We start from the raw sequence: 19,734 nt of genomic DNA on the forward strand, positions 1-19,734 counted from the left end.
CTGCGATGGACTTAAGCACACCTGACCGACCAGATTACTACGGTGCGCTCGCGGGGACCTCTGGGTTTCTGCACAAAATGATTTTGGCAAGGTACCCCCTATTGAAACGTTAAAATATGTCATCTGTTGATAATTTTTTCTGTTTGATGCTATTAAGTTTTATACTTCAATTTTTTTAACCTTCATTTTAAAACCTTCCTCTTTCTCAGCCTCTCCGAGCTTACTGGGGAGCATTGATGGAGCGAGTAGCTGCCATGGATGAGCTTGACATGGCCAAGATGAGGTTAAGAGTCAAATTACCAGATGAACCATACGACCCTGAATCTCAGCCGTACATCATATTACCGGAGGAGGTAAGTAGTCAACATCAGACATTATTTGCTTGTTTGTATCTTATTGGAGTTGGTAAAAAGTAGCTCTCTTTTGTATTCTTTTATCTTTCTTGAAGGCCAGAAAGCCAAACTTCTGTAAATAACATTTGTGCATCAAGAGCATAATTTTGATATTCATTTTAGTTGACCTTTAAACTTCCTATGTGCACTTTGACCTCAGTGGGTTGTTTAATTCTTTTGTGTAACAACAGATTGAAGGCCAGAAAGCCAAATTCTGAAAATAACATTTGTGCATCAAGAGCATAATTTTGATATTCATTTTAGTTGACCTTTGAACTTCCTATGTGCACTTTGACCTCAGTGCTTGTTTAATTCTTTGTGTAACAACAGACGTGCATCAAGAGCATAATTTTGTATTCATTTTAGTTGACCTTTGAACGTCCTATATGCACTTTGACCTCAGTGGTTGTTTAATTCTTTTGTGTAACAACAGATCGAAGGTCAGAAAGCCAAACTCCTGAATGACCGTTTTGTGGCATCCAGTGAGCTGAGGCAGAAGATGGGCCAGCTGGTTTACCTTCAAAACCTGGAGAAGGCTCAGAGTAATCTGGGAGGGATCAACCCAGATCCCTGTCCAATATGTACGAGACCATTGGGGACACAGGTAATGTATAATAACAGGTACAGGCCGGGGTACAGATATGCACGTGTACAGGTTTGGGTGCAGGTAGGGGTACATATAGCAGACCCAATAGGGAAACAGGTTAGCCTGCAGAAAGGAGGGGGGCCTATGGAAACATGATTAAGAGATTTATGGATACAGGTAGGGGGTACAGATAGCCTACAGGTAGGAAAACGGGTAAGAGAACACTAAAAGAGTAGGTAAGAGGGGTAAAGGAGACCTGATATGCGGGGTGAACAGTGGTAATAGTAGATAATGGACTATTAGGGGTACAGTTTGGGCTAAAAATAGGAGACCACACCAAACACAAGTAAGAAACACGTATGAGATCACATGGGGCACACTTATGGAAAACAGCCAAAGATTGCCAGAGGTATAGGTGGGGAACAACAAAGGACACATGCTGTAGCTATTTTTTTTTTTTTTCCATTATGGAAATCTCTGCATTGAACACTGTGTCAAAAGTTATCATTTTTGCAAAATTAGATGGATTGTTTCAGGTTCTGCTAGATTTCACAGATGTACAAGTCCTTTCATACGGAGTGGAAGTACAGCTTGTGCATTTACTCTGGGTAGGGATCGAAGACCGTATAGCGGTAGTATGGCGGTAGTGAAAACTTCCATTAGTTATTGGTAGCAAAGCAACAATGGAGTGAATGTGACCTAATTATTGGTCTTGTAGGGGTACCAGCTACCTGTTTCTATATGTCAGTTATTTAGTAACAACTGAAAACAAAAAACCTCATGTGTGTTTGTTCAAATGTTTCAAACTGGAATGTTTCAAACGGGATGAGGTTGCGATACCTGTCACTGGAATAGTAATGACACTGATCAGAGATAATCAAACGCTTTTTTTAATAGCTGTCATGCTCTGTATTCAAAATAAAACAAAACTGTTAGCAAACTGCTTATCCACTAAAGAAGCCTTTGTAAAGAGAATGTGTAAAAGTAAGAGGGCCTGACGTTTCGATCCTAGCAGGATCTCCTTCAGAGGTTGAATGACAAGTTACAGACTTAACAGAAGGGACAAATACAAGCACAGAATACAGACAGGTTAATGAGCAGGGTGAAGACAAAAGAGAGGATTAGTAGACAAGGGATGGAGAGAAGAAAGAAATCAACAGGGGGAAGAGGAGAGGTAGGAGAAAGGAGGTAGGAGGTAGGAACTGTAGAGGGACAAAGAGAGGATTAAGGAAAGAGGGTGGAAAATAAAACTAGAGAAGGACAAAGACAGGAAAGTGTAGAAAAGTGTGCGCTGTGTTCAACGTCAAAATGGTGTAAGACATTTTGTCAGATATCTATTGTGAAAGTTATGATTTTTCATAGGTAAGAATGTATGGGAGCACAATGGGCAACGGCAAATGGTTACGATAGCTAGGGACAAATGGTAACTTTATAGGTAAATAAAAACAATTTGTCAATATCAAACATGCTGTATAAGTAAATCAAATTTTTTTGGAAAATTTTTAAAATGAGAAAAGCAACAGACAGTCTGGAAAGAATAAATGTCCAAAATTCTCATCTGTTTCATAATTCAGTGGGCTGTGCTTCACTGTGGGCACTGTTACTGTTGCGAGTGCATGTCGGTACTGCAGACAAGGAACCCCTCGCCAGACATGAGGTGCCCGGTATGCCGACAGACCACCGCCAGGAAGGAGGTCTCGTTCGTGAGCACCGATCAACGGAGTGATGAGAGGTCCTCGGAAACAGACATCAAAGTACACGTAAGGCAAAAAATCATACTTGTAAGGAAACTAGTTGCCTTTTTTTTCAAGAAAACATTCTTCCACAGAATTGGTGAAGCTAATGCTGCAGTGATGGGAATCTGTTATGTGCATCCTGACAGATATTTGAGATGTTTCTTTTTCAGCTCAAATTTGACAATTTTGTTATTCGAAAGAAAAGAGCGTAAACTGTACGCTTTTTATAAAACATGGCCAGAAATCACCACTTTTTTAATTCTTCCCACAAACAGACCTATGATCAGTTGCCCCCTTTTTACTGGAGAGAGGTTTGTTCCGCGTACTGGGAATCTGTTATGTGTATCCTGACAGATATTTGAGAAGTTTCATTATCAGCCCAAGTTTGACCCCAAATCTCCACTTTTTGATTCCTTGCCTGAAGGCTCAAGGAATCTATGCGATGGTGATTGCATGTGTGCGTGCGTTTGTTTTGCTATCTGACCGAGGACTTGAACAAAAGAATTTCAGGTCCACGTCCTCGGAAGGATCTATTGTATGGGGGTATTGTTAAAGTTAGGGTACGTGGATTTGAACAATGGAAAATACAATGGGGTCCTCGGTCTGAATGAAACACAAACATGTGTGTGCGTGCGTGTGTGTGTGTGTGTATGTGAAGCGCCAGCCTTATTGATTTTGGTGCTCATCTCAAGAAATATTAGTCAGGTCACATTTCAGAATTGAATCATACTTTGTGTTAAGGTGTTGGTAGATAGCGGCTACATGATAATGTATGTGATATTATGCACATTTATTAGGGGGCAGGGCTTGAGTTGATTTTTGCTAAAAAATAGCTGGTAAACATGGTATGTTAACATATTTAGTAGGTACAGTTGGTCCAGTGGTCCACAGTAAGTGAAAGAACCTTGCTGATCAATTCAATCTACAATGACGAAAGCTTGAGATTATCATCTCATTTGGCAAGGAATCACAATAAGCCCACTGGCTTTCTGGTTTAAATATCGCAAGATCTTTCAGTTTTTTTAAGGCAAAATCAAAATGGCCACTAGACACTAGCCTTAGTTGATCTGTGTATCGATCAATGAAAGGCCTCATTTTAGCACTATTTTTAAAGATATTTACAAACTCTGAGAGACCGCCATAATTAGAGTGAGTGAAGCATAGGAGACTATTAACCTACACAGCTCATTCCATTTCTGCAAAGTACAAAATATTGTAAAATTTTCACCTTTTTCCTTCTCTTTCCTTTTTGGATGAGTGAATAATCTTTGTCGTACGAGGGCTACACCCACAATCGTTGTTGTTTTTTTTTTTAGTTCTTTTATGTAACCTGTAATTTTGTGCAATAGTTCATTGATGGATGTTGTGTATGATCACGTGACTTGTCGTATGTTTTTTCAATTGGAGTGGGTCCTTTTTTGAAAACAGCGGGGGAAAAAAACAAAGACAGTTTGATGTATTGTCTGTATAATACATGTATTCATGATTAATTGGGCAACTTTAAAAGGAACAACATTTGGATTTGCAGCAGCTTTGCCTAGAACCATACATGGAAACGACTTCAAGGGCCAAATGTCCGCTTTGAGGTAATGCTGGAATGGCCACATTTTTCGTTGCAGATATTTTTAATGCAATTGTGGTTACAAAATAACATTCTTACAATTAAGTAAAAGTCCCATCAAATAATCATTTGTTTTATTCTTCACCAAAATGTTCAAAAGTATACAAAACTGAATATCATACTGAATTACTAAGTTAATAATGATGCTCTTCAGCTCTTACTAAGAATACTTAGCAAGCTATTAGGCAGTCGTTTGCTTGAAGAAATTGAGTCCAAGTCGCTTTTTTCTATCATTACCATATTTTGATTCTTAGCAACTGGTTTCGTTCAAGGGTGCTATTCTGTGGGTGAAAGAAAGTCCTGTCAGTGAACTTATTTGGCATGAAGGGAAAAAAATATTAATGTTCAAGTATCCATTAACCAGTAACGCATACAAACAATATGAAGCATATGTTCTCAAGTCAAGCATAGATACAGTATGTTATCCTTCTGTAGCAATTCTTTGCCCTCACTATGTTCTAAGGAATTGTTAGGAGCAGGGATGCGCTCACATCTGGGAAGATGCACCCTGTAGTCCTGAATGCTGCCCAGTAAAAACAGTATTTTAAACATTTCCATGGTCCAACCCCTTTTTTGACGATTAATTTTATTAAATTTTACCATTACCAACATATGGGTGAATTCTTGGCACAGAAGTTTGCTCTGGTAACAGAAACAGATAGCACCATTTGCCATCTGATTATACCTCATTTGCAAAAAGTTTTCCAAAAAGGGGGAGGGGGGACACCCACACCCCTTAGAAGTTCCCCCAGGACGTGGATCACACTACCATACAAATCTGCCTGGCACTCAACTATTTCTGAGCACATCCTGAGTACTAAACTCATCTCTTTGTATTGCAATGCTTGGTTCAAAGTGGATGTATTGATTTTTTTTCCCTTTGCTTTTTTTTTTTATATATATATATTTTTTTTTTATATATATTTTTTTTATATATATATATATATTTTTTTATCTTTATATATCTATATACATATATGTGTGTATAGTTATCTATATGTCTATAAGATACATCTATATGAATATATATTTTTAAATATATAAACTTCTATGGTTGTGTTTTGCATAAGCTGCTAAGCAAGGTGAGAAAAATCTGCTGTTTGTTTTGTTTTTCTTGTGTTGTTCTTTTCTTGGAAAATTTCTTCTACTAAAAGAAATAGAAGTAAAAGCAAAAGCAGAAGTTGGTTTTGAACCAGGGACCCTGTGATGCAAAACTTTCTGCTCAACCACTAGACCATTAGAGGAGAAAGTGAAAAAGTTTGCTTTTCAAATATTTAAAGATCCACTTGTCTGGACTTAGACATTTTATAAAACATTTTCTCCACTGATCCTTGTCTGGGATGGGGAGGCCACTTGGGAACCTTGTCAGGGGGGAGGGGTGCCGGCGAACTCACCTGGCCGCGTGGGAACCTTGTCAGGGGGAGGGGGTCCCGGCGAACTCCTTGGCCCGCGTCCCTTACCCTCTTTCGCCTCACCCACCCTCTTACCCTTTCTCGCTTCACCTTGCCTCACCCTCCCCTCCTTGCCACACCCTTCTCACCTCTCTCCCTTCCTCGCCTCACCCACCTACCCCTTCTACCCTCACCCTCTTACCCCTTCCCATCTTCCCCGCCCTTCTTCACCACACCCTCTCTCGCCTCCCCTTCTCGCCTCTCTCCTTTTTCTCTCCTTTTACTCTCCCTTTTTAACCTCAACCTGGTCTTGAACCCAGCAAACAGGAAATCAGGAAAATCAAATAGATTGTTGGCAGAACTACCAATCACACCATTTTGGTTCCTAATGGGAAAACTTCGTTTCTTACCTTTATACTTCCACCTTTTCCATAGAACAGAAAAGTAAAAGGCTCTGGCTGGAATTCGAACTCAGGACATGGAGCTTGTCTGACTCTCTCAGTCACAGAGAACTACCAACTTGGCCACAGCAACTGTTGAGAAATAATGCTCGTTTCTAATATTTCAACTTCAGAATTCAGATTGGAAGCAGGAAAAGAGCAGAAAATAAAAGTGCTCTCATGTGGATTCGAACTCAGGACATGCAGCTTGTCTGACTCTCTCAGTCACAGAGAACTACCAACTTGGCCACAGCAACTGTTGAGATATAATGCTCGTTTCTAATATTTCAACTTCAGAATTCAGAATGGAAGCAGGAAAAGAGCAGAAAATAAAAATTCTCTCAGTTGCGGCCTGGAGAAAGTGTGTCATGAGTGCTGGGAATCCCTTTGTGTGTACCCTGACAGATACTTGAAAATTTGTTATATGCCTTATGAATGTTTCGATATTTGCCGCCAAATCACCACTTTTTATTATTTCCCACAAACATACCTACAATAGGCGGTTGCGCCATCTTGTCTGCTGAGAAGCCTGTTCGGGGGGTTGGGTATCCGTGTATCCTGACATATATTTGAGAACTTTCATAATTAGCAGTCATTTGTTATTTTGTAAGGCTATACTTTATTTCATTTTTACAAAACATGTTTTCCATTTTTCTTTATAAAAATCATCGGACTGTCTGGCAGTTATTCATGCGACACAGGCTTAAAAAATCCATATAATGTAACTTTTATCTGCAAGAGAAATGAGCCCCGAAAATCCAAAACGAGCATATTGGAAAACTTTTTTTCGGCCAATTCTTTGGTAAGGATGTACCCTCATGATAAGGGATCGGTTGCGCCCATTTGATTACCTACTAGTTAATAATCATCTCTTAGTCCGTCCCTCTTTTTTACGATTTTTACAAATTTTGGCCCAAAATCACCTGCAAGGGAATAATCTTATCGAAATTTGAAATTCCAACTTTGATTTGTATCTGGACAGATATTTGAGAATTTTCATTACTAGCCCTAATTTGACAATTTTTGTGAGGTCTTATGATTTTTTTTTTAAGTTTGGTCTCAAATCACCACTCATTTAATTCTTCCTAAAACCAATACCTTTGATCGGTTCCACCCATTTGTCTTCATGTAACTAAACATCAGAACTTTTAAAGCTGCTTTAAAGACTCATTTATTTAAGAAATCGTTTTTATAATTGTTTTGTTGTTCAGCGCCATTGAGTGTTTTTACAGTAATGTGCGCTTTACCAAGTGTTACCACCTTAACCTTAAACAAGAACTTTTTTTTTTGGTATAATTTTCTCCGACTGTTGTGCATACCTGCTTTTAGCATATGTGTTACATACCTGCTTTTAACATTGAAATTGTCAAAAATTGGGAAAAGTCATGTCCAGATACTAATAAATGTTTAATACCACTTTTTAATCAACTTTCAGGGTGGATATTCAACCAAAGTGGAAGCTGTAGTAAGGACCTTGATTCAAATCAAGCGGACAGATCCAATTGCAAAGTCTCTCGTTTTCTCAGCAGTAAGTAGTCCATTGTTTCGATCTGTAGCAGAATTTTCTTCGAACCGGATTCATCTTAGATACGGGTTGTGTTTTTTATTGTGACTTCACAGATGAGTGAGTTACCTTGTATACTGAAGAGGATTTTTGGCGAAATGTTTTGTGGCTTGGCGAAAATGTTGTGATGTTCCGAAAGTTCTTCTGAAATAATCGTACGAAGTTGTTTGAAACGCCGTTGGCATCTTTTAAACAGCAAATCAAGATAATGCCTTCACTGACCATTGTTTTGATTTTTAATTTTATATTTCCATAATTAATAATCAATTTTATAATTATATATATATGTTATAGACGGTGATGTATTTAATGTCATTTAATTAATGATATATTTCTTTCATATTTTAATTATATAAGTTATATATATATTCACATATATATATATATATATATGTATGTATATATATATATGTATATATATATATATATATAAATATATATATTTACTATACTTTTGTCATACCACTTGCTACACATTCAATTCTTATATATATATATATGAATATATTTATATATATATATATATATATATATATATATATATACATATGGTGATATATATCAATGGTGATGTATTTAATTACAGATATATATATACTAATTATATTTTATATATTCTACCAGTGGCAAGATGTTCTTAACATTGTAGCCAGGGCTCTTGATGACAACAACGTTAGCTATCGCCTTATAACTCAAGTCGGCCAAAAAAAATTCCAGGTAAGTCACTTTGTACTACTGTCAAATATTATATTTTTTGCAGTTAATACTCACAATCCTCTAGAAGTGTGCATGTGTGTGCTGCGGTGAGTGTTGGCCCCTATGATATAAACCTATTAAACCAGGAACCACAGATCCTTATGTTTTCAATGGATTTGGTATTTTGGTTTGTGAATTTGGTAACGAGCTTTCGTTCTCAACGGCTGTACCCAAGTGACGGTGAAGTAGAAACTGCCGACGTTAAATTAAACTCGGAAGAGCAGTAGAAATGGGTGGGACATTTACCTGCATCATAAATCTTTGTATACTCATTGAAAAATAGAAGGCTGATGAATAATATTAATATAAGCTGGTGCTCATCCTCAATCAACAAATGTCTTTTTCTTTTCCAGACTAAACTTCTGGACTTCAAATTGGATGCAGATATTTCAACACTCTTGTTACCTTTGAACGTAGCCTGCAATGGTCTGAATATCGTGGAGGCGACCCACGTGTTGCTGGTCGAACCCATCCTGAATCCAGCCACTGAACTCCAGGCTATCGGTCGTGTTCATAGGATCGGACAAACAAGGTCAGAGATGGGGTCACTATAATTCCTTCCTATATGCCAATTTGATCCAATTTTAATTGCATATTATAAATAATATGTGCTAAATTTCATAGAATTAAATTTCATAGCTTATTTCCATAGAAAAAATTTCAATTTTTCAATACCAGATTTTGTAAATTAATTTTTTTTTTTCAATACCAGATTTCTTTCTCCTATGACAAACATGCCTTTTACTACAACATGAAATGCGACATAATATACTATATAACACAGCTTTATTGCTTTTCGTCAACAGGCACACAGTGATTCACAAATTTATTGTGAGACAAACTATCGAAGAAGAGCTCCACAAATACTTGAAAGCTAATCCATTGAGGTATTTTTTAAAACTATTTAACTCTCCAGAAAGTGAAATTAGTTTCACAACATGCTTCTGATAGAATGTCATGTTGCTATGAGAAACGAGGTCTTGTGGCTGTTGATACTGTCTGTACGTTTGGCTTGGAAGCTCGAGACAAAATTAATTAATGAACTAACTAGCAGTATTACATAATTCGTGCATCTCTCTTCACCGATAACCTTAATATCTAGGAACAAGTTTAAAAAAAGATCATGCAGAAATAATGCAATCAATCACGTCTAATTTCTTGCAGCAATAACGTGACAGCTGACAAATCCGAAACGGGAGAGTTAACGGTGGCCCAGCTACGAGGGATGTTGTCATTTCAAAACAAAGAAGATGGAGGTGGCGAGCCAGAGGGAAATGGAAGACAGTAGGCAACACGAAGAAGCATCCGCATTATCGATGGAAAAACATTTCATCTAGTAACAAATCTCAGAAACACAGCGGTGCTTATTTTTAAAAGCATGTTACAGGCATGAACTTCTTCCGCTAATTCAAAAACTATTAGCCTAACACACTGTAGCATACGCAAACTCAAGCCTATACCGCAATTTTTGCACAAAGTTCCACGATTTATTTTTAACACCAGGTTCATCCCTGATGTTAAAGATCATAGTGCAAAGGGAGTAAAGCATGGAAGGGAGGCATAAGTTTTAGAGGCAACACACAGAAAGCATCCACATGTTCACTGGAAAGTCCAGACATATATTTCTACCTGCTCGATGCAACAACAACAACAGAAAACATTCCATCTAGTAACAAATCTCCAAACCACCACCGGGGTGCTTAATTATGTTGTTAATTCATGTTTAAATCATGTTTCAATCATAAATTACAACTGAACGAAAGTATATTTCTGTTGTGTTTTTTTTCCCCTTTGGGTCCATAACCATAGGAAGAACGAGACTTTGTTATGTTACTTCAATGTGATTTTGCAGCTAAATCGAATGTGATGGCATGAATTGATGATACCTGTAACATATATAACTTGCTATTCAATCATGATTAATCTGGGTAGGTTTTTCCCAATCTGCAAACCAATTAGACTCCCGGTGTCTCACTTCAACAGCAAATCATTTCGGAAGAAGATCCTCGGTTTTTCTTTCTGCAGGATTTCCTCTGCAAACTTGCCGACCGATAAGATCTTATCTTCTTCCCACCACTTGCCGATCACTTGTAAGCCGATGGGGAGGCCATCATCGCCGTATGCGATCGGTACCACCAAACCGGGTACACCGGTGAAATTACCCAATAACATGTACCTGGTTATAGTATAGAACAAAAGAAGGGGCATCATACAAATTAAAAATTCTATTCATTATTAACATGGTATGAAACAGAGCGACTGTTATTTTCTTGAGAGTATTTCCTCCAAGAGTGGGTGTTAATAATCCTCATGAAATTTTTTTTAAAAAGAACTTCCAAATCCAAGTACAACACATATGACCAACACCGTCAGTGGAATAAGAATGTCAATTTTGGCATTTTTAAAAATTCAGAATTACAAGTAAGATACTCAGTGATGCCATTAGGGTTTGACTTCATATCCTGAAAATTGGATGAACTGGAATTTCCCAAAGACAATCTAAGCGGAGCGCCACCCTGTTTGGCGCGTAGCGTTACAAGAAAATTTTGGCAAAAAATACCTCCCAGATCGCCAGAAATGGCACTTCCCTGGCCTTGTAATGTTGCATCTGAACGTTAGTTATATTTGAACTTTATTTTGAAATATCATGTTTTATAAATGTACACTTCCAAAAATGTAGATTAGAAAATACTATACAACACCATAAGATTGGAACACACATTACTGGTCAAGTGTTCGATTCTTTAATCTTAAATGGCACTTTTGTACTTAGCTTCGGTTTTACTTTCAACTGGGGCGGAAACTTCCGGAAAGTGTGTGGAGCGGGAACCATATTTCAATATCGGGGAAAAGCCGGAATTCCGGCTATAGCCGGAATTCAGGCATCCCTGGATACTGGAAAGAGATGGAAGGCTATCCTATCCAAGGTCAAGATTTCCTTGATGCGCAGCAAGTAATAAAATAATATGTAATAAGAGTAATATAAACTACGAAACTTACTTAGCTATTTGAAAACTCGTCTGGAGATCTGAACAACCCCATTTTTCATCGCCTGGTTGCATTTTTGGAGCTGTCATTCCACAAGCTGTAGAGATGAATGTGCAGATGAAGGTAGCAGTCAGTTTCATATGAGACGGTCACATTTACAGAATATTATCAGTTAAAACTTTTGTCTACGTACAAAAATGACCATTGTCACCCACCCGACCACCACTTTTATGACAAAGTGTTATTGAGTTCTTTATTTCTTGCATCTGTATAGTGTCTCCATGGGGTACGTGGTCTACCCGAGTTGGATGTAAGGACAAAACGGTTTCTGTGACATCGAGACCATGTTTCTACCTTTGACATTTTTTGGGATTGAGGTCGTTTTGCATTTATGGGTTATTTGCGATAAAATATGAAAAATCTTTAACTATTCTTATTAGCCAATGCTGATCAGGATTAAACCACAACATGCTCAATATAACAAAGTATCCATTCATAAAACCAAACCTGGGGTAATGAGGACATCGACCTTCTTAAATATCTCTTTCATGAAATGGATGCTTCTCGTTCTCTGCTTGTTCGCGGTGATGTAATCCCTGGCCGTCGCCTCTCCGATCGAACTAAAGATGACCTGGTTGTCTGGATTCTGTAAGAAAAAGAGGTGAGATATGCAGAGAATGAATCGAGGGATATAATACCAAACATGAATTCTGACAAAAACTCATCGTTTTCCCCAAATTAAAAGTTTTGGGGGTTTCATGAAATCAGACAATATCAGTTTTTTTCATTTCTCAGTACTGTTTTGCAGTGTTGACGATTTGTGAATATGATACAGTGATATGTTGGCACCGGCTTAACTTCCCGTTCAGGTTACCTCCCCCCCCACCCGGGAAATTTGAATGTATTTGATAATAAACAGCTAATAACTGGATCATCTGTAGGTACACTACAACTCTTTTTGACATATCTATTTATGCATGAGCTGTCCTTCAGAAGGCCTAGGTCCATAGCCACCCATGTGTTCTCCGAACGAAAAAGAAGCAACGGAAGAATTTCTTTTCTCTTTTGATATGTTATCAAGCAGGATATTTTTTAGTGGGAGGAGAAGGAGGGGGAGGGGGGGGGGGAAGTTGAGAGGCTTGCATGTTGGAGAGCATGAATGGAAGTACACATGAAGCAAATGTTGGGGGAAACTGAAAATTTTAGACCAATTACGGCCTTCTATGATCCAGGTCTCCAAAATGGATTACTGGTGCAAACTTTGGGCTCCTCTCAAAGCTACATATTCCACATGATCATTATCATATGGAAACATGAAGGTGCCATGAATGGCCAACATGTCAGCTACCTAGTGATGGGTAGGGTTCAGCTAATGAGAACTTAGAGACTACATTATACTTTGATGATTTAGTGTGTTAGTCAGATGGGCAACTTATATAGAGTATGATGCCTTTAATATATGCTTCCATTTGAATATTGAATGCCACAGACCATTTTCATCCTAGCTGAGCAGGATTTTGGCAGCTGCTTCAAGTTCCATTTTTTTTTAAATGCTGCTTTTTTTCCCCGCATGGTTCCTTGAAGCTTCATTCCTTCCAACCTTCCCCCATCATTAAGAGATGAATTAAAAACAAAAGGGAAAACTCACTAGCTTATGCAAATTTTCGGCGTAATATTCATCAAAGCTTTCTCTCATCTCTGAGTAGATGATCATGGTGTGGGCTATCCTCAACTCTTGCAGTTCTGGGATCTGAACACCGACGACCTCGGCACCCTTAGTACGGAGGTGATCGACAGCTGCTTCGCAAGCCCTCACCACCTCGACATCTGAATCCTGTAGATTAACAATCAAGATTAACAATTTAAACTATGTAATATATGCATCATGGTGGTATGGAGGGTTGAGATGGGGGCATATCCATAGGAGGCTGGGGGACTGGGGGGCCACAGCCCCCCCAACCAAATATTTTTTTGAATATTCCGGCAATATGCTGAGAACTTTTCGGGCACCTACTGAAAGAAAAATAATTTGCAATGTGTTTTGCAATGTTTAAACTGATAATTATTATGATCATTTTTATTCTAACGACTTCCCCAACAATTCTAACCGATATGAAAGGGTAATGACACGGAAAATGATTGTATGTTATTGACATGCGATGTAATAACCGATGCATGCCTATATGATATGCACATTAAGATGTTGACTGCGTGCAAAAGTTTTTGGTTATATTTTTCGTTCAAATCGTTACAGCCCCCCAAATCATATTGGGCTCCTATGGGTGGGGGGGGGCCTGAATTTGTTGCCATAAAAAGTATGCAGGTTCTCTGTTTTGTTTGGGACATCTCGTAGTTTGCTCTAGCATTAGTTCCCAGTTGCTAAAGTAAAGCTTGCCTGCTTTTTATTAATTTAAAATTTGAAAAACTAGGCTTCATCTAACCTCCATTTACTTATAACAAAAATGGAAATCATCAAATAGCTTTTGAGAGTGATGAAGGAGGATGAGGTTGAAGCACATTGGAATGGGAGGGGGCAGGGTAGGGTGGGGGATAGGATTGGAGGTAAGGGGTCACTAGTGTTGGTGGTAAGACCAGAGCACTATAATGAATCCAACAGCAGGATATTGCACGTTTGCAGTCAAATGTCACAAGCTATAGAATAGATATTAAGAGCTAAAGAAGCAAAGTATAAAACAATATAAACAGCGCCCTCTTTTTGACACAGAGCCTTAGGTGAGAGGGATGAGGGGGGGGGGGCAATCACTGATAATTATGTCATTCACAACCACTGTATTACAAATTCAAAAATGTTATTACCCGGAAAAATTCCCAATCAATTCCGATTTTAAGACCGCTGAGATCCTGTCTGTTGTATTCTGCTAGCGACACTTGTGGTTGATTGATGGAGAGGGGATCCTTGGGGTCGGGGCCGGCTAAAATTGCTAAATAATCATAAGTAATAATTATAATAAAGTAATATTTATATAGCGCATAATCAGCAAAGCTGCTCAAAGTGCTTTACAAATGTAAAACCTCAAAACAAATGGTAACAAAACCTTAATAGAACCAGTAAGTATAAAATGTAAAGCCAAAAGCAACAATATGAAAAACACCCGTACTAAACGATAATAAAGAGGGGGGGGGGGGAAATCAGTGCTAAGTACACAATGTGTTCCTTTGCATTGTAGAGTAAAAATAATTAAACCTGCCATCAAAAGTGAAACACATCCTTTTCTACGATAATTAAACAACTATTGCTGTGACATACTTCTAGGTAAAACTTGTTATGGGATATGGGCTGGTGTCCATTTGCAATTGGAAAATCTTGATGTTATCTGTACACAAAAGGTGCCAAATCAATTGTTAAACGCAACGAAAAAGATACTTATCTAAACTACATGGGGCAAGCACCACTCATCCCTTTTGCAAAGAAGAGGGAAGGGTTGTTATTAAGCTCAATACAATTGGGGAGGGGTATGTGAGAGGCAAAATAGGAACCATACAGGGGGGATACAGAATGTGATACCACTCCCAAATCCCCCCCTGTTTTATGTGCCAGAATGCATTTGGCTGCTTCTGACAAAGGCTTTTGGAGTTCAACTTGCACGTCGGTGGCTTCCAATTCAACATTTTAACTCAAATTTGGAATCTTTTCAATTTAAAAAGTCATTTCAGATGGGTGCACGGCTCTTGAATGAGAAACATACCTTACTATGACCCGGCTGGGGATCGAACCCCTAACCTCCCGATTGCTAAAGCCTCACCGCTTCAAATGCCACCCCCTCTTATCCATTCGGCCACAGCACCGGTACTAGTCAAAACATCTATCATCCTGTATGAATTACCTTCAATAAGGAGAGTATTAATAACACTCACTGTAAACTAGAGCTGTATCGTTCACATTGGAACAGATGGGACCCGCATGGACGACCGAGTGACAGGATACCTCGTTGCCTCCCAAAGAGACCCTTCCAAAGGTTGGTTTTAGCCCAACATTACCACAGAGAGTGGCTGGCACTCTGACAGATCCACCCCCATCGGTACCTATGGCAACAGGCACCAGACCTGAGGAAACATGGATAAGACCAAATAATTAGGTGACTTGTTCAAAGATCATCAAAGCAAATAATGGTAACACAAGCACAAGAGGTAAATAGCTCCCTCCAAGTGTGGGATACCTCTAAAGGTAGGTGGCTAGGTCACAACCAATAGCACACCAGATTTATTTCTTTGTCAATCAAGTAACTAGTATACTGTTGCCTAGCAATGCCATGAATCAGCTTTTTGGCCTCAAGAAATGGACGACCAGTTGGTTGTAAACCCATAATAACAAATTCTTCGCGGAATTTATTTGACCTACAATTATTGTCAACAACAAGAACAACAACAATCCTGCAATAATGCATATAATTAGGTAATAGGCTAGGCCTTGGTAGGTTAGGCCTTAGTAGGCTAGGCCTAAGTAGGTTAGGCCTTTATGCCATGTGCTGTGAGTGTGTTGTAGGCTGCGGCTGAACCTTCAAGTATCTTTGACAAATTTGGGTCTGTTGCCACAAACTACCTGTGACAGTCAAGTCTGTGTTGAAAGTTTATTACATTCACTTTGAGAGTTCCACTTGCAAAACAGACAGTCAGTATTGAGCATGAAGTTTTGGCTGATTAACGAATGTTTCCCGTTTTCTTCGACAAAGTCTAGTACCTGATGCTACTGCTGCGGCTGAGCCACTGGAACTTCCCCCGGTATAATGATTGGGGTCGTAAGGATTCCTCGGCATGCCATGATCACTAAAATGGAGACAAAATCAACAAATATTCCATAATTCATATCTATCTATATATATCTATATATATATCTATCTATATCTATATATATATATATATATATAAATATATATATATATATATATATACATATATAAATATTTATATATATAAATATATATATATGTAGAGACAGAGGGAGGGAGTGCATAAAAATGAACATACCAGCATTACTTTATGATGCTTTGAGAACATAACTAGTCTTAAGAATGATTTGTTGGCACAACATTTATTTTGATGTGCTCGTAGACAGCCTAAAAAAAACACACTGCAAGAAGCAAGAACATGACAAATCAGTCCTGGTTGTACTTCTATTTATAACAGTATGATAATACTGGTTTAGAAATGACCCATTGGACGCAGATAAGGTTCATCAATTAAAGTGACTGGTCTGCATAGTCTATTAACACCCAGCACATTTTTACAAATGTTAGAAGAGAAAGAGAAAGAAAAATTGGTTCCTTTTTTAAAATATATATACATATATTAATGATACCAGTAACTAGTACATTAATGATAACATTTTGTAGCAAAATGATATTATTTTGTAGTGTACTATAAACGATGCCAGTAAACTAATATCTTAATGATACCAGTAACTAATACATTAATAATAACATTTTGTAGCAGAATGATATTAGTTTGTAGTGTATTAATGATACCAGTTAACTATTATTATATTAATGATACCAGTGATACCAGTGACTAGTACATTTATAACATTTTGTGGCAGAATGATATTAGTTGTAGTGTACTAACGATACCAGTAAACTATTATATTAATGATACCAGTTACTAGTACATTCATGATTTTATTTTGCATTGTGTTTATGATATCAGTTTGTACTACATTGATGATGTCAATAAAATAGTTCCAAACTCAATTTCAAATATAAATATCGTGAAATTCAAGGCAACTTACGGATCGATGTTATATCCAAATACGGACATTCCTAGTTCATGCATATTGGTCATCCCGATGATGACAGCACCAGCCTGCTTCAGCTTGTAGGCGATGGTGCAATCTTGGATGACTGGCATCTTACCCATGAAAGAGGTACCACACTTGGCGTGGTATGGAGCCTGGAAAGTTTTAATACGATGAATATGCATGAAAATCATGAATATGCATGTTTCTTCCCACTAGGTGGTTAGATAGTGCCCTGATTACCTACAAGGTGGTCTTACCTAACTGATGAGTCATATCCTTTCAATTACATAAAACTCTGATAAAATATGATATACTTAGCATATTATAGAGCAAAAGGATAGATTTTTTAGGTCAGATTCATAAAGAGAAATTGTTCAATAACATTTTTAAGTAGGCGAAAAGGATACCACAGTTTGGTGGTTTCTACCTATTTGAAGAATTAATACTTTCTCAATCTCCTCTTTCTCATTCTTAATCTTTCTCAATTCTCAATGACCACTGTTGGAAGGTTTACCATTTAGAAGGGATATTCCAGAGGCTGAAGTCAATTGCTTAATAAAAATTGGTGGGAGTTTTTGGCACCTTCCGGTTCAATCCCCACCTATACAGCATTTTGTATGGCCAAGATATGGAACTTCTCAAAAAATTTAGCAGTAATTTGTGAATGAATATGGCATGTGATGTCATCACCACAAATTTAGCTGAAAATGTTTTTATTCCCCTTTTATGTATAAAAGGTAACTCACTTACTCACAGGGGGAAATAATATATCAACAAACAACAAAATTTTCCTTTTGATGAATTTTCTAAACACAGAGAACAAATGACAGCTAGGCAAACAAACCAAACGTATCGAGTTTCAGGGATAAATCAACAAAAAGAATTTTAATAAGGGAAAAAGAAAGCTTTTGAAGAACAGCTGCCATTCTGACTTCACTGGATTCCACTGCATGGAAGATTTGAGGGTTTTTAGCCGGTCAAAATAGGTTGCAAGCCATCACTCATATCTTCCTGAGATAAGGACATGATATTTGTGGGTGGGGTTTTCAACTAATTGTGTAGGATATTTTATCTTTTCCACATTTAAGTGTTGTGCATTGTCTACCACTGGCATACCCCTCCAATGTAATATCTGTTTGAGGGATTTTACAACACTATATCAACTCTTGCCAGGTCTTTTATGCTTGATTATTAAGATGGACATAAACCCTGAACAAAACAGAAATGATACTAAGCAACAACAAAAAATAAATAAATAAAAACGGCAGAAAAGCAAACACCTCTAAAGCAAATGTAATTCCAATAGAAGGAACCAAAACAGTGAAACAATCAACACACAAACAAGACATGCAAACAAACACACACAACGAATAATCACACAAAAATAAACCAAAAAGCGATGGTATTAGCTGCAGCAAAAATCAAATATTAAAAACGATTTGCAAACAATATTAATTATACTAAACTATGGCTAGGAGATCTATATTAATGATCACACTTTTAAGGCCATGGATACATATTTTATATTAGGGGAACAGTGCATTCAGGGTTTCACTTTGATGAAAAATAAAATCAGGCTAGAAAATGTACAAACAGCATGGACAATATTAATAAACCAGACAATAATTTATATTTCAGTTTAGTATAAACTTGCCAAACAAATGAAATGCAAAAACAAAAGACTTTTGTTTAGTGCAATGTTTTAAATTTGTTGTATGCCCAGCGGTAAATTGAAAAAAAAATTATTGCTTCCGTCCTTTTTTTACCAAATACAAGCCAATTTGGAGATGAAATGAAAGTCACTACTGATTTCTATTGTGGCTTCTAGTTTTGCAAAAGAAAAGTTTTTATTATCAAACTGCATTTTGAGTGCAAAAGAAATAAAACATACCAAACTCGATGTATCAAATGAATAACGTTTACGACAACTTTCTTCAAAGAAAAGTTTGATGATTGAAAAGTGTAGAACTTAAGATTGGATCTGCTACGCATTTACACCAAGCATAGGAGGATAGACCAAAGATGGGAAAGGATAGGGTATCTCTTGGTTTAAATATAGTATGCAGCTACCTTATGTTAGTGTAAAATATTGTTTACAACAACCAAGAATTAGGTTTAGTTAAATGAGGTACTGCCCTCACCTCACCCGCCTGCTTTTGTGGGTTGGGGTGGGGTGGAGGGGTTAACTTAAAAGCAAAGCAAACACCCCATATTTTTTGTTCCATCTGTTAGTAAACACCTGAGTCTGTGCTATCACATACCTCTTAAATGTAAAGTCAATCATCTCCTGATTGTGAAAAATAAAGGTATTTTATTGAAGCAATTTGAATTTGAAATTGTTTTTTCCTTTTTCATTTTATGGATTGTTCAAGACAGAAAAAGGAATAAAGTTGGAAGCATACAAAGAGGAATAAGTTAGCATTTCAAAAGAGGACATCGTTATTAGGATATTCATGCATATATTTTTATATAGATTAGTCTTTCATCCAATACTAAAAACATCATTCA

General features: G+C 37.5%; 2 protein-coding genes across 8 annotated transcripts in view; one reads left to right on the top strand and one right to left on the bottom strand.

Annotated features, from left to right (window-relative positions):
• Positions 1 to 10,041, top strand: part of LOC139962414 (E3 ubiquitin-protein ligase SHPRH-like) — a 28,598-nt gene extending 18,557 nt beyond the window's left edge. Inside the window, exons 21-28 of one of the 2 annotated variants that reach the window (XM_071962336.1) lie at positions 210 to 353; positions 826 to 996; positions 2,553 to 2,738; positions 7,602 to 7,694; positions 8,355 to 8,447; positions 8,840 to 9,018; positions 9,293 to 9,373; positions 9,651 to 10,041. In XM_071962336.1, coding sequence (XP_071818437.1) covers positions 210 to 353; positions 826 to 996; positions 2,553 to 2,738; positions 7,602 to 7,694; positions 8,355 to 8,447; positions 8,840 to 9,018; positions 9,293 to 9,373; positions 9,651 to 9,774 — 1,071 coding nt within the window. In that variant the 3' untranslated portion in view covers positions 9,775 to 10,041. Of the gene's footprint in view, positions 1 to 209; positions 354 to 825; positions 997 to 2,552; positions 2,739 to 6,161; positions 6,581 to 7,601; positions 7,695 to 8,354; positions 8,448 to 8,839; positions 9,019 to 9,292; positions 9,374 to 9,650 lie in introns of those variants that run through there. The other variant, XM_071962338.1, reaches the window with a different exon arrangement.
• A 48-nt stretch (positions 10,042 to 10,089) lies between these two features.
• LOC139962416 (uncharacterized) overlaps positions 10,090 to 19,734 on the bottom strand; it is a 37,911-nt gene continuing 28,266 nt past the window's right edge. For all 6 annotated transcript variants that reach the window (XM_071962343.1, XM_071962345.1, XM_071962344.1 and 3 more), the window contains 8 exons: positions 17,218 to 17,378; positions 16,174 to 16,259; positions 15,351 to 15,539; positions 14,292 to 14,416; positions 13,123 to 13,308; positions 11,982 to 12,120; positions 11,487 to 11,571; positions 10,090 to 10,662 (listed from right to left, as the gene is read on the bottom strand). In XM_071962343.1, coding sequence (XP_071818444.1) covers positions 10,458 to 10,662; positions 11,487 to 11,571; positions 11,982 to 12,120; positions 13,123 to 13,308; positions 14,292 to 14,416; positions 15,351 to 15,539; positions 16,174 to 16,259; positions 17,218 to 17,378 — 1,176 coding nt within the window. In that variant the 3' untranslated portion in view covers positions 10,090 to 10,457. The remainder of the gene's footprint in view (positions 10,663 to 11,486; positions 11,572 to 11,981; positions 12,121 to 13,122; positions 13,309 to 14,291; positions 14,417 to 15,350; positions 15,540 to 16,173; positions 16,260 to 17,217; positions 17,379 to 19,734) is intronic.

This window comes from Apostichopus japonicus, chromosome 21, assembly GCF_037975245.1.
Source record: "Apostichopus japonicus isolate 1M-3 chromosome 21, ASM3797524v1, whole genome shotgun sequence".
Taxonomy (NCBI): Eukaryota; Metazoa; Echinodermata; class Holothuroidea; order Aspidochirotida; family Stichopodidae; genus Apostichopus; species Apostichopus japonicus.